The sequence below is a fragment of the Gekko japonicus genome, unplaced genomic scaffold (genome assembly GCF_001447785.1).
Source record: "Gekko japonicus isolate JY-2015 unplaced genomic scaffold, Gekko_japonicus_V1.1 scaffold381, whole genome shotgun sequence".
NCBI classification, from domain to species: Eukaryota; Metazoa; Chordata; class Lepidosauria; order Squamata; family Gekkonidae; genus Gekko; species Gekko japonicus.
Genome location: NW_015172016.1, coordinates 959,817 through 975,016, shown reverse-complemented (window position 1 = coordinate 975,016; position 15,200 = coordinate 959,817). Strand labels below are relative to the sequence as shown.

Here is a 15,200-nt window from a genome sequence, read left to right as displayed (position 1 = left end):
CTCATATTCCCTTTTTGTCTGCCTGATCACAGACTCGCATTTTATTTGCCACAGCATGTGTTCCCTTTTATCAACCTCACTGAGACTAGTTTTCCACCGCTTAAAGGAATCCTTCTTACCTTTTACAGCTTCCATTACTTTATTAGTTAATCATGCAGGCTTTTTTCTATAACTATTTGTGCCTTTCCTAACCTGCGGTATATCTTTTTTCTGAGCTTCTAGGATTGTAGTTTTAAATAGTCTCCAGGCTTCCCCAATGGTTTTGACCCTTTCTACTTTTCCTTTCAGTTTCCTGCTCACATGTCCCCTTATATCAGAGAAGTTACCCCTTTTAAAGTTAAAAGTGGTTGTGTCAGTCTTTCTGGGCAACTCTGTATTTATACAAATGTTGAACGCAATAACATTATGGTCACTGTTCCCAAGTGGTGCATTCACTTTTACATCTCTCACCAGGTCTTGGGTGTTACTTAGGACCAAATCCAGGATCACCTCTCCCCTGGTAGGTTCTGTGACCTTCTGTTCCATAGCACGGTCATTGAGAGTGTCTAGAAATTCAATATCTTTTTCCCGACTTGAACACATATCAACCCAATCAATGTGTGTGTAATTAAAATCACCTATTATGACACAGTTTTTTTGTCTAGCTGCTATCTTTAATTCATTCATCATTTTATAATCCTCCTGTATCTTTTGATCTGATGGGCAATAACAAACTCTCAGTGTTAACCTTCTTTTGGGCCCATTATCTCAACCCATAGCATTTCCAGAAGCGAATCCAGCTCCCTTATCTCTCAATCTTTCTGAACTGTATACCCTCTCTGACATACAGAGCCACCCCACCTCCAACCCTTCCCCCCCCCCGATACAAGACTGTCACACAGTGTTATGAGACACCCCTCTAAAAGGGACAAACTTGATATACCTAATCTTAAAGCTTATTATGAGTCTGCTCAACTTGTAAATTTGATAACTCTATTAAATTCAGTGGAAAATATATGTGATATCATATGGAATGCGCAGAAGGAACAGCCAACCTAAATTTAACAGAATGAATACCTATACACTACTTTACAGGTCTGGGACAGAAAGAAAAAACTACTTGCTCCAGGCATTTCACCCATATCATCTTTTCTGGGCCAAAAATGGTTTGAACCAGGAAAAAATACTGATGCTTTTAAACTTGGAGAACACTTAAGAAAACAAGACTAATAGATATATACAAACACAGATGAATAATTGATAAGTCACAATTAGAAAAAAGCTTTGAAACTCCCTTGTTTTAATAATCTAAAAGTTAAAATAGGTTGAGAAAGAGAGCTCACTAGATTTGAACAATTAATATGCACAAACATCAATAACTGCAAAGCACTAATTTCTAAAATCTATCATATCTTAAATTCTACTGAAAAAAGCCAACTGTATTATATGAGGGAAAATGGCAAAAAGATTGCAACCTCAACCTTACAAATGTGCAATGGAAGAAAATAACGGAATTCAAAACCTCTTTTATCAGACACATTAAACATTAAAATAGTATCTTTTAAAATAATGGCAAGATGATATATGACACCCCAAAAACTAAATCATAACAATTCCAGTATCCATTCTTTAAGTTGGATACGCCGTGGTTCAGTAGAATCTTACATTCACTGTTGGTGGGAGTGTCCCCAAGTGAAGACTTTTTGGGAAACAATTATTATACAGATTTAAAACATCACTAGATATTCAGTGCCCATCTTTCCAAAAACAGTTCTCCTGAATTTGTTGGAGGACTCAGAAGTTCTACCCATAAGAAATAACTTATTTTTCATCCTATTGACAGCAGCTAAAGCCTTACTTACTTCCAAGTGGAAAAATAAAAAATATACCATTGATTTTACAGTGGTGTAAGAAATTATGCCAACCTAGCAGTTCGAAAGCAAGAAATTGCAAGTAGATAAATAGGTACCACTTCGGTGGGAAGGTAACAGCGTTCCGTGCACCTTGGTGTTTAGTCATGCCGGCCCAATGACCACAGAAACATCTTCAGACAGCGCTGGCTCTTCGGCTTTGAAACGGAGATGAGCACCACAACCCTAGAGTCGGATTTGACTGGCTTTCGAGCAAGGGAACCTTTACCTTTTTAAAGAAATTATGGGATTTTTTAATTATGGATAAGATTTCAGAAAAGCTTCAATCTATAGATAATCCTCTTTACTAATCCACATTTTTAGAACAATGGCTTCCTTTTTTAGATTATATGACCAATGGATCTCATTCAGAACTAACCATTCCAACTACTTATACTTTCTTGGCATTGTTTTAATTATAGACATACTATATGTAAATTAACAGTATATTGTTCAACAACAATTGGTCCTGAAATGTTCTAACCATTTAACATGTTGATTCAATCAACTCATTTTACAGTTTATTATATATAATTCTTCATTTTGTTAAATATTCTAATAAGACTTGTATGACTTGATCTCATTATAACGACAACGTAGATTTTTTTAAAAGTATGTTTATTAAGAATTCAAAAATTAAAAGTAAAAAGTAAAAAACTTCTAAAATGACTTCAAAGGCAATCTCATGCACATTGCTGTAAACCGGGTGTGATCAGAACGCAATTAGCCATGGTCAAATCAACTGAAGCTGATAAAGCCATAATTCTAGTAGTAGACCCAAGTTGTGAACCTATTTGAGTGTGCAACCTCCTCCATAAAGTGTTGCTTGATCTTTGTTTAGCCATATTGACCAAATCTCTATCTGGTCATGTACGAGATAAGATTTTCACTTGTACTAACATATTTTCCAGCCCCATGATGTGGTTCTTCAGTCAGAAGACTCAGGCTGAATAGGAGCAAGGACCGTTTTTAGGGGCAATTGTGATGACAGCCTGGAGCATCCCCTGATTCCAGAGATTAACCAGAGCAGGGTACTCTCTGAGGGTGATTAGGAAGCCATCTAGATCCATTAGTGTACTGTGGAAATCATCTTAATAGGTCCCTTACCTCTACAGAGGTTACTAGAAGACATCAGTCAAAATCTCACTAAGCAATAACTATCTGTGGCAAAGGGGATAGTAGAGGCCTATTTAACTGCATCCCAGTGCACAACACCAGATTAAGTGTAAGGCTTGCCATCTGCATAGGGTTTGTTATACTGTGTGACAGTTCCATGGCAGCCATGAAGTCCTAGTCCAAGTCAGTTAAGTAAGGTTTAGAATGAATGTTGGAAGTCCCCATTAGCTTTCAAGCTTTCCACATCAGGTATAAGACCAGCTCCAGGAGTCCAAGTAAGCCAACTGAGGGGTTGTGTGGCACAAGAACAACATTTCCAACCTTGTCAGATGATCCAATCATAAGGCATACATTGAAGAAGAAGAAGAAATTGGATTTATACCCCACCCTTCACTACCCAAAGGAGTCTCAGAGCGGCTTACAATCTCCTTCCCCTCCCCACAACAGACACCCTGTAAGGTAGGTGGGGCTGATAGAGCTCTTTTGAGGACTGCTCTTGAGAGAACAGCTCTGAAAGAACTTGTGACTGACCCAAGATCATGCCAGCAGCTGCATGCAGGAGTGGGGGAATCGAACCCAATTCTCCCAGATTAGAGTCCGTGCTCCTAACCACTAAACCAAATCGGCTGTCTTGAACATACTTGAAGCCTGAGCTCTGTTGATCAAAGCACCCGGTGGGGAAATGATGGAAGTACAATATGTGATGATGCCTCCCAAGAAGCCAGGCTTAGTTTAATGCTGCACAAAGACCTCAGGAGGACAAAACTGGGAGAAGTCACCCATCCCAAGTCGTCCAATCATACATCAGTGATACATGCAGTATTAGGCCTTAGATCAGTGATAGCAAACCTTTTAGAGACTGAGTGCCCAAACTGCGACCCAAAACCCACTTATTTATCGCAAAGTGCCAACACGGCATTTTAACCTGAATACTGAGGTTTTACTTTAGAAAAAAACAACTCATACATTAACTTAAGATGATCCAAACAAAGTAAGGAAAGCAATCCCAAATGCTTTCATTTACTTAAAATTATTTGGCAGATAATTCGACACTTTTATGATGGTCTGGGGCGATGGCATACGTGCCCACAGAGAGGGCTCTGAGTGCCACCTCTGGCACCCGTGCCATAGGTTCGCCACCACTGCCCTAGATGATAGCAGTTCCCCCATAGACTGGACTGGCCTTCAGCAGCAATACTTTTAGGTCTGAAGGCACATTAACCTGGCGACTAGCTACCTACTGTTTGAAAGAAAGCAGAACGGAATAGACCTTAAGCACTGGGCCCCTTTTTCCTTTACCTGGTTTATCCTCCTGCTACTGCTGTTATCTCCCTCTGCCCTCCCTCTGTTGTCTTCCACTCATTGTTTGCTGCTTTCACTCCCATGATCGCTGTGGGAGAGCAGGATAGTGATGCTTGCAATATTTCTCAACTGCTGACTAGCAACTTTATTTGCCCAGCTAACCATGTGAAGACACACCTTGCTTATACATTAGTTATAGATGTCATTATGACCTTGTGTATGCTATAGCTACCATATGATACAGTGTTTGGGTTCTGAACCTGAATGAAAACTCCCCCCCACACACACACACACATATTCAAAGTTGTATCGGCTTAATTCACCATTCTTATGGCTTCTCAGTTCCCTTCTGGTATCAAGTAAGTACTGTATCCAGTTGAATTTGATGGCATCGAAGCTTTCTCCTTTCTCTAAATGGCTTGAACGTTTATAGTGGAGTATTGCAAGAACGAGGGGCCTTTTATTGTATAGCAAATAAGCAATCGAGTTGCAGAATCAGGGTTTGATTGCACTGTGGCTGCCTGACATATCTGTGCTGCTGGCAAGCACAGCAGGGGTGTTTATGTCCACATTGGGTCTGGAGAAATGTTAACTGCTGAGCTGCCCCGTAACACCAAGTTTTTATTATGCAGTTGTATTAGTATAACAGAAAGTGCAGGGTGCTGCAATCAAATCCCTTCTTCAAAGATATGCTGCAGAGCCATCTTCTTCCAGTAGAGGGTAGCAAACTACAAAAATAGAAAGTCAATTATTATTTAATATCAGTGGAGATTGTGTATCTCTAAATTGGACATGCTTCCTTAAATAGTGAATGGGTTTCATCTGAAATAGTAGCACAGTAGATCACATTGCTGGCACATCAAGAACAGAATGAGGTTAGGTGAAAATGGGGTGATTCGTAGTGCCAATTCTCCTTTCAATTAGACTAATTACAACCAGGACTCCAGATTCTTTTTATTAAAAAATTAATAAAATGAATCTTCATGAAGATTCCCAGATAATATTGGACAGTTTTCTGTCAGTTGCAGGGACCAAAAATGTTCACACGAGTTTCTACATCCCTGTCTCAGAAAATCAGATTTTGGCTGTCCTTTATCTTGATGTCTAAAATCTGGAGGTGTTCTAGTCTGCTCATGAATATGTCACTTCTACCATGATTTTTCCTGTTCAGCTACTGCTAAAGGAAAATTCAAAAGGCCAAACAATTAGACGGTTTGTGCAATCCAGAAAACTTAATTTACAATTGCCAGGTTTGTCTTTTTTAAATCTGTCAAGGTGAAACTGGAAGGTCAAGACCTTCATAAGAAGTTTAGGCAGGTAGAAGGTACAGAGATTGAAACACATGTAGACTACCACTTTTACATAGAATCACATCACTGTTTTGTTTTTATCTCTTGCATATCATGATTTGGAACTTTTTTTGTATTTTATATATGTGTGTGAGAGAGTGTGTGTACCTGGAAGTCATGGCAACCTCTGGTGACAGACTGTGTGTGCACTTGGAAGTCATGGTGACTTCTGGGGGCTTGGAGGATATTCAGAGAGATGGATGAGTAAAGCCCGCCTCCCGCTTCTGGTATTTCAAGGAGATCTCCCATCCAAGAACTTGCCAGAGTTGACCCTGCATAGCTTCCAAGATCTGACAGGATTGGGCTTGGCTGGGTTATCCAGGTCAGGGTGGAACTAACTTTTCTGATAGTTTTCCTAAGCTGAAAAGTCTTAGCAACTGCTTTGGGACAAAAGAAGCACCCATCAATTGATGCTTCCCCAAATGTCGCTTGTAAATCACTTTCCCTTCGAGTTCTGCTTGGAGCCCAGCTTTGTTCATTTCATTTGAAATATAAAGCTTCATGGAAGAAAAGAGTAAGTACTGTGACTGTTTTGTTCCAAAAATACAATTATCTGCATGCTAATGATCACTGCCTTGATAGGATTAGCTATAGGAGGAGGAGGAGGTTTTATACCCCACTCTTCACTACCTGAAGGAGTCTCGAAACAGCTTACAATCACACACACACACATACATACACAGACCTTTACTGGCATATGTCAGGTTACATGAGGAAACAAACAGATAAAGAGGTAACAAGGAGAAATGAGTCAATCATATGCCAGTTCCCTGGCAAGGCGGGATATAAATTGAAAATAATAAAATAATATGCATATACGCATAGCTTACAATCACTTACCCTTCCTCTCCCCACAACAGACACCCTGTGAGGTAGGTGGGGCTGAGAGAGTTCTGAGAGAACTGTGACTGACCCAAGGCCACCCAGCTGGCTTCATGTGGAGGAGTGGGGAATCAAACCTGGTTCTCCAGAATAGAGTCCCTCGCTCTTAACCACTACACCAAGCTGGGGGTGTTTCTCTTGCCCATTCCACTGGTATTTAAGGTGGATTTCCTTGGTCCCTGCATCCCAGGAAAGCAATAAAAGCCAGTTTCAATGTATGAATTTATAAAGCTCAAACCATAGTTCAGCTACATACCTTTGATTCTTGCCAACTCTATTGACTGCAATTTAACGAAACTGGGCTAAATCCAAAGAATTTGACACCCCTTTTAGATTTTAGATTTTCACCTTTCTTCTACATGAGGGACAAACCCCATGAATCATGAGGCACAGTGCAGAGATTTGGGGTTTGTCTGAGGGCCTGTTTGACACTGTGAACCTGAGGGAATGTGCCTCTGGCTGCAGGCACTATGAGGATGAGGCCTGTGCCCTCTGTTGAAAAGGAAGACAAAATATCAGTCTGGGCTTTAAGATTAAAGGACAAAATCCTAGCTGCCAATGTCTCCCCCCCCCCCCCGTAAGTTTATGCTACCTTTGTTCTTCCTAATAAACTTCCCTATTAAAAAAACAACAACAACCAGTCTGTGCTTTCAGCCAAACAGATGCTGGGTATTGTAAGTATTAGTATGACAGAATACTCTGAAATGGCAAATGGCATCTTGCATATGAACTGCTGATTCCATCTCCCTTAGGACACTGCAAGTGGTTCCTGACACAGAGACTTTTAACTAGCTGACACACCAGGCAATCAGCAGGGCAGTCATATGGCTAACCTGACCCCCTATTGTGATCTTTAGGGAGTCAGCAAGTCCCATAGCATGTGGGCTTACTGCCTCAGTGCAAAACTTTTTACACACTATGAAAAAATACTGACACGAAGAAAGATTCCTTTGAAATGTGGTGTTGGAGGAGAGTTTTACGGATACTGTGGACAGCCAAAAAGACAAATAAGTGGGTTTTAGATCAAACCTGAACTCTCCCTAGAAGCTAAAATGATTAAACTGAGGCTATTGTACTTGGTCAAATTATCAGGAGTCACCGGGAAAGACAATAATGCTAGGAAAAGTTGAAGGCAGCAAGAAAAGAGGAAGACCCAGCATGAGATGGATTGATTCAATGAGGGGAGCCACAGCCCTCAGTTTGCAAGACTTGAGCAAGGCTGTTAACAACAGGATGTTTTGAAGGACGTTAATTCATAGGGTCACCATAAATTGCAAGCGACTTGACAGCACTTACACACCCACACACACACACACACACACATATAACACACATCTCAAATCGTTACTATTTTCCAGTATTCCAAACAAAACTAGAACCTGGCAGTATGCAACAGAGGTTGTGCTTTCTATTAAGCAATGAAACTGGGTTCATTTGTACATCTCTACTGAAAATGTGTGGACTGTGCTGTTAATGCTGGGGGGTGGATGAAAGTCTGGGTCTTTCTAAAGTTCTGTGCAATGCTCTTTGTTTTGTCTGGCTTACAGTTCTGTGACTTCTCATAGAAGCCCCAGAGTGTAGATATGAGGCTTGGGATGGATTTCTCCACAGACATTTATATTCTGCCTGCTTCAATCAGTTGCATCTCCTTTCAAAATTTAGAATGGGGAGTTGGGGGTGTAAAAGCTCTGCTCTCTCTTTCAGGTCTCTACAAACAATAAAAGCAAGGCCGCCTCCCACCACCACCACTCCTTCTCAAGACTACTCAGTCATCTGGCTGTGTATCAGCCTGATCATGACTCAAACCCCACCAACAAATAATGGTTGTACTTTAAGAGTGTTGTAGATTCCTTCTCTTCTCTCTTTTTCTTTCTTTTTTTAGCTGATGCAGGAGAGGGAGCTCTTGGACTTAATTATTCCTGTTTTACAGGAGAGCACAACAGCCCGAGGAGACAAGTTTGGCATGAACTCTTTTAATTTCCCTTTCCTGCCTTATGTCTTGCGCACAGGCCGTGGGACAAGTCAAATAATGCTCATCTCCTGTGAAAGCGCTTTTACCTTGGGGTGAAAATAAAAAGCAATCAGAGCAAAGAAATGCATTTTAGTTCTAGGCAACAATTAGCATCCATCGGGTCATTTCCTGCAGGAGCACACAGGAGCGGAGCTTCGGCAGTACAGAGCCCAGGGCGCAGGCACATGCAACAAGCCCCACCCCCTGCTCCCAGCAGCTCTCAGAGCAAGAAGCAGCCAGGTAAGCTGCAGAGCCCTCAGTCCAAAACAGTCCAGTGGCACCTTTAAGACCAAGTTTTATTCAGGTACAAGCTCTCCCTCCTCTGTGAGGACAGATCTGCACGTTCCCCCCCCCCAATAGCTAACAATCCAAAACAGTCCACTGGAGCCTGAGCGGTGGGTGTTGCCTTCTGACGCACTTCCGGTGATGTCAGGGGGTGTGGCATATGCAGATAAGTTATGCTAATAGGTTATGCTAATGAGCTCCTGCACCTCTTTTTCTACAAAATGACCCCTGGATGCCATCCATCCTTATAAACCCAGCAGGGCTTAATTACGGTTTAGTACTCTTTGGGTGAAAACAGACTCTGCTCGAGATGGCTTCTGTCACTTTGTGCTTCATTTCATGTATATTTAAGGGTCATTGTTCCCACCTTGCTGTTGTAGGACAGTAGTCTGTTTCCTACCACTACAGTCTGCAAAGTCTGAAACCTTCCTCTGGCCTAAGGAGCCTTCCCCAGCTTCCTCTGGTCAAAAAGCTCTAAGTTGGAGGAAGGCTTCAAACTGTGCTGAGTGCAGAGGGGCTGGGTTAAAGGATAAGAAAGGAGGCATCATTTATATAGTGTTCTGAATGAACAAAGTGCTTTATATTCTTGATCTTGTTCATTCTCACAAAACAAAGCACCAGAGATTTATGTTGCAACTTTATTAGCAAAGAAGATTGGGCGTTGAAGGCTTACATGAAGACCAAGGGCTGGAATGAAGAATTCATCATGTGGCCAGTTTAAACATCCATTTGACAAAACCTAACACATGCCCTGGGCAGTGTTCCCTCTAAGCTGAGTCAGTGTGAGCTAGCTCACAGTTTTTTAGCCTCTGGCTCACACATTTCTTGTCTCAGCTCAGGAAGGATGGCTCCAGAGCAGACTAATTTATGCAGTAGCCCAATGGCTTGCTCACTTTAATGCCAGTAGCTCTCAAAGTACAAGTTTTGCTCACAAGACTCCACAGCTTAGAGGGAGCATTGGCCCTAGGGCTTCAGCTGGGCAAATTAGGTTATCAGGTTTTTACCACTCTGCAGCCTACAGACAAATCGCCAAATAAGTGCCCTGCCTGCAACCCTTATGCTCAAACAAGGATTATTGTAGAAGCCAGGATTGGATTAACTCCATGGAAGCGGTGGAGGAGGTGCTTCGGCAGAGCCATCTTCACGCAAACCTGATTAGAGAGCTTGCTTACTGTAGATCACTGTCTCCACGCCCCACGCACACAAAACTCCTCATGGGTCTCTGCAGGAGAGGGGGTATTTCATTACCCCGTTTTGTAAACTGTTCTAAATTACAGTCACCAAGGACCCCCACACACACACACACACCAGAAAGAGCAAGGAAGCCATCGCAACTTTTATTCCCTGAGTGGCAGAAGAGGCAGCTGTGGGCAGGGCCCAGGGAAATGACGCGTGTGTTGTGAAACCCTATCCAGCTTTAGAAAAGAAGGGATTTCACCGACTGCCTCTGTCAGACTATTGTGTGCGCACAGACCTCTGAAATTAACCAGAGGTAGTCAGTTACAGAGCATCCGCCGGAGAGAAGAGACGAGAAGGACGCGGTCTGTAATTATCAGCCCGAGCAGCAGCTCCCCTGGCCAGCTGCGGACTGTGCGCCTGAGCCTCCAGCCGAGAACAGTGGAGCTGCTGGAGAGATGGATGTAGCAATGGAGTGGTACTATGCGGTCCCGCTGCTCTTCACAGTCCTGGCCGTTGTTCTAGCCTCGGCCTTTGTGAAGTTGAGATCCTCGGCAGGGGACAAAGGTGCAGAAATAGCAGCGGCAGCGGCAAAGGAAGAAGGAGGGGAAGAGTCCCAAGCCACAGAGGCCAAGGCGAACGCTGCAGCAGACCGGGAAGACGGAGGGGAGAAAATCCAGGGAGGTCAGGAGCAAACCGAGGACGGCGAGGGACCTCCGAAAAGCGAAGTGGACAAGGAAGGAAGGGACAGGGGGGGAAGGGTCCTGGAGGAAGAAACCGGGGCTGAAGGAAAAAAGAAAGACGAAAAGCAAAAGCAGCATCGAGAGGGGGAGGGGGAGGACTCTGCATCCCGGACTGCGAAAGCAGAACCGCAGAGTCACCCTCCGGAGATGAAGGTTCCCAGCCTGACTGCTGCTGCTGCTGTGATTGCTGCTACTGCTGCGGCGGAGGGACCAGAGCAGGAAGACGACGAAGACGACGAGGTCGAGGAGGACGAGGAGGAAAGCAAGGTAAAGGAGAGGCTGAGGGGAAGTGGGAGGTGGCGGTGGATGGAACCCTGTCAGGCACCGTTTTCAGGCAATGGCTGTGCGGAATTCCAGGGGTTCGGATGCCACATTCTAAACCAGGCAATCGCTTTTAGTGTTTTGGCTAAACTGGTCAACCTGCATTATGTAAAAGACAAGCCAGGAAGGTGAGGGGGAGGAGGACTTCTGGATCCTGAATCTCTGCAAATCTTAACCCCTCCCCCCCCCACACACACACGCAGTCACAGATCTGAACAACAAGCTACTTTGATGGCTCCTTGCAATTCCTTCCTATCCCTTTCTTCATTTCCCTAAATTATCAGCTCAGGAGGCCCAGCTGTTGCTTCACTTCAGAACCTGGGAGCAAAGATAGTTTTCTGCTGCTACCCGTGCTGGTTTCAGTCTCCTCTGCCCTTGGGGAAATAAAGCTTGAGGTTTCCAAAGAAAACGCAATGCTCAATAACTAGACAACTAAATAACATTGCACCCTCCCTGTACATGGCACTAATGACTAACTGTAAGTATAGACAACTGTGTTTTGCATGTCACTGGCCTTAATTCCAGAGGAGGAAAGTAGCCTTGGAAATTCTACTTCTTCCTCTCCATGAAATGTGAAATCCCCCCTCGGGTGGCCTCTTGTGCAGACCTGAGGAATGACACATCTGATTGCCCACTTCCTGCAGCCTCATGTTTTCCCATAGTCTAGAGACATCATGATGTCACTTGTGCCCCCGCCCTGAAACAATCCTTGGCTACATGCAGGGCATGAGACAGTGGCATGTGGTGAAAGTAAATCAGCCTCCCACATGGAGCATGGGATTGTTTCTGATTAAAAATAAATGAGCAGTCCTAAGGGCGCAAAAAGAATATGTGCCTTCCCAAAAACACCAGCATTTTAGAAGAAGAAGAAGAAGAAGAGATTGGATTTATACCCCGCCCTTCACTACCCAAAGGTGTCTCAGAGCGGCTTACAAACTCCTTTCCCTTCCCCTCCCCACAACAGACACCCTGTGAGGTGGGTGGGGCTGAGAGAACTCTGACACAGACTGCTCTTTTTCAAGGACAGCTGTGCCAGAGCTTGTGACTGACCCAAGGTCACATCAGCAGGTGCAAGTGGAGGAGTGGGGAATCAAACCCGGTTCTCCCAGATTAGAGTCGGCACACTTAACCACTACACCAAACTGGCGAGCTAGACTTGAAACAGGAAGCTAGGTTTTATTTGCCGGCTATAGGACTGCAGAAATCAAGACTCCTTTCTGAGAGTTGTTTCTGAATAGCACACGTCCCTTTGCATTTCTGAGACTGCTTGTATGAGCAAGTTTAAAAGAACCAAAGAGGGGGAAATGGATAAAATATCCTTTGCTTGGAACCGGTCAGGATGGCCAAAAGACCAGGATCCCAGCTTCTGTTTCTGTGAACTACATGCCCTAGTGGTGGTGATGGAACCAGTGGTTAATTTCCAAAATGAGACATGTTAAGATTAAGCCCTGTGACTAGAAGCTGGTCTTAATTAGTAAGTAGCAAAGGAAAGGCATTCAATGCACTATTATCTTTGTTGGATATTTCAGGGCTGGCATTGGCAATGTCTTGTCTTGCTAAATCAAATTAACCCTCCGTTTATGACAACTACACATTTATCTCTTTTTTTTTTGAATAATTTTTTATTTGCGTCATAAATTATTGTTACATTACTTTACTATCCCAATTCTCTTATGATACAACTACACATTTATCTCACTTGAAAAACAAAGATAATCACAGAAGGTAGGGAGCTTCATTAAGGGCTTAAGTTCTGCTGTGGCATTCTTGGCTGGTGAGAGAAAACCTTCACTTTCCCAATAAACTTTAAAAATATTATTTAATAACATCAGGCTGGTTCCTTGTGTGCTGTTGCCCTGGGAACTCACGGGGTCACCTTGTTGACTTCCTTGACAGGATATCCAAAAGTGCTATATAAAGGCATTATCATCATTATTATTACACATAGTTATGTTATGCACTGGCAAAACAGCCAGGAATAAAAATAGGCTAGGGAGGGGGGGAAGTTTCAGTTAAATTCTCTGGAAGGCCCAATCTGTGATCTTACCTCAGACAAAACCTCATTAAAGCTACCTCTCAGTGGGCAGCTAGGAAGAGAGTGAGATAAATGGGCCTGAGAAAAGAGTCTGGCATTTATACTGCCTGTTTTGCTTCCTGCTCATCAGTTTCCTGTCTTGCAGCCGATGTTGTGTCCCTCCAGCACAAACATCACCTTTGCTTGGTGAAGTGAATGGAATCAGCGCAGACTCAGCACATCCTAAAACCAGACCCCTATCGCCCGTATGCCAGGAGGAGAAGGCTTATTTGTTTTTTCTTATTCCTGGGCACAGTGATTACCTTTCATGCCCCTAGTTTTGTGCCTGTGCCTATTTATACCTCCAGGCACCCCAGGGAGAGCACGGAGCAGTGCCCTCAGAAGCCTTGCTGATCAAGATGGAGTTGTTGCTAACCAGCTGGGTTTCTGAGCACTGCTTAGACTAGCTGCAGGGTACAGAACAGGCAGGGGCCTTTCTGGCTGGAAATGTACAGCAATCTCAGGAAAACAGCTGACAGTCTCAACACTATGTTTGGCTGGAGTCACACCACCATTGTGTTATGTCTGTTGCTTAGGAAGGGATGACCTTTCCCCCTGCTCGTTTTGACCCCTTTCTCACCTTTTCCATACTTTTTCCTTCCCTACATTAGCCACAGCTCAGCCAGGCTTTCTACGTTTAACTCCAACTATGTACATAAGATCACTTCATTTTATTGCCTCTTGACTGTCTGCACCCATGGGGTGTTGCCTTGGTCACTCTATGATAATCACCACTAAAGGGCAGTTTCTTCTGTCTCCCAGCCAGCTCTGTGTCAATTGAACTTTGCTTCACAAGCAAGGCTGTAGCATGAACACAGCTTGGCTTTTGTGGTTCCACGTGAACTCTAGTGAAGAATGTTGATTCCTGTTCCTCTTGGTTTTCACAGTTTTTAAAACAAAGTTTCTACCCCTCATGAATGTGAAGAGAGTTTTAGAAAAAAAAACAAGTGGGGGCCCGCAAGAAACTTGTGGAGCAGTTATCCCATTCCTCACACATTTGCTTCCTCCCCTCTCCCCCTACCTCTCTCATACTCTTTCTCCCTTCCGCCCCCACTTTCTTTCTCTCTCTCCTCCATGCATGTCACTTCCTCTCTCTTTCTGCCCCCTCATCATTCTTTGTTTTTCTGCCTCCCCACCTCATCACTCTTTCTCTCTCCTTCTGCCCCCCACCCCATCACTCTCTTTTTCTGTCCCATCACTCTCCCAGCCTCCTGCCTGCCTCCTTCCCCACCCAACACAGCAGCAGCAGCAATGGTGATACTCTCAGCCACCCACCTGCTTCCTCTCCCCCTACAGCAGCCATGGCAGCTCTCTGGGAATCACAAGAGATCTCCCAGCTACAGAGACTACACCTTAGGGCTGCCAGCTCCAGATTGGGAAATTCCTGGAGATTTGGGGGTGGAGCCTTGGGACAGTGAGACTTGGGGAGACAAGCAGCCTCAACAGGGTATAATGCCATAGACACAACCCTCTAAAGCAGCCATTTTATCCAGGGGAACTGATCTCTGTCACCTGGACTGCAGTTGTAATTCTGGGTGATCTCCAGGCCTCACCTGGAGCCTGGCAATAGTAGTTCTCGTGGAGGAAATGGCTGTTTTCAAGGGTAGAGTCTATGACATTATACCAGTCTGAAGTTCCTCCCCTCCTCAAATTCCACCTTCCCCAGGCTCCACTCCTCAAATGCCCAGGAATTTCCCAACCTGTAGTTGGCAACCCTATTTCCTTCCCACCCAACAGCCAATGTACCTTTATCTGCCTCTCTGTCTTCAGGTTTCCATCTCCCCACCCCCCCACCCCCCACATCTACTTAGGAAAATTACATTCTTTCTCCACAGTGGAGACCAAAACAGCTTACATTATTCGCTCCTCCTTTTTATCTGCACAACAACCCTGTGAGGTTGGTTAGGCTGAAAGTATGGGACTAGTCCAAAATCACTCAGTCAGCTTCCACCGCATGGTGGGGATCTGAACCTGGTCTTGCAGACCCTACTTTGAAGCTCTAACTGTTGCACCCAGAGGTCATATCGCGGGGGATCGCAGTTCCCCCGGGTG

At 44.1% G+C, this 15,200-nt stretch overlaps 1 protein-coding gene across 1 annotated transcript in view; it reads left to right on the top strand.

Moving 5' to 3' along the window:
* Positions 1 to 10,900: 10,900 nt before the first annotated feature.
* The window catches only part of MXRA7 (matrix-remodelling associated 7), a 93,701-nt gene continuing 89,401 nt past the window's right edge, over positions 10,901 to 15,200 (top strand). The window contains exon 1 of the mRNA XM_015420408.1: positions 10,901 to 11,020. Coding sequence (XP_015275894.1) covers positions 10,901 to 11,020 — 120 coding nt within the window. The remainder of the gene's footprint in view (positions 11,021 to 15,200) is intronic.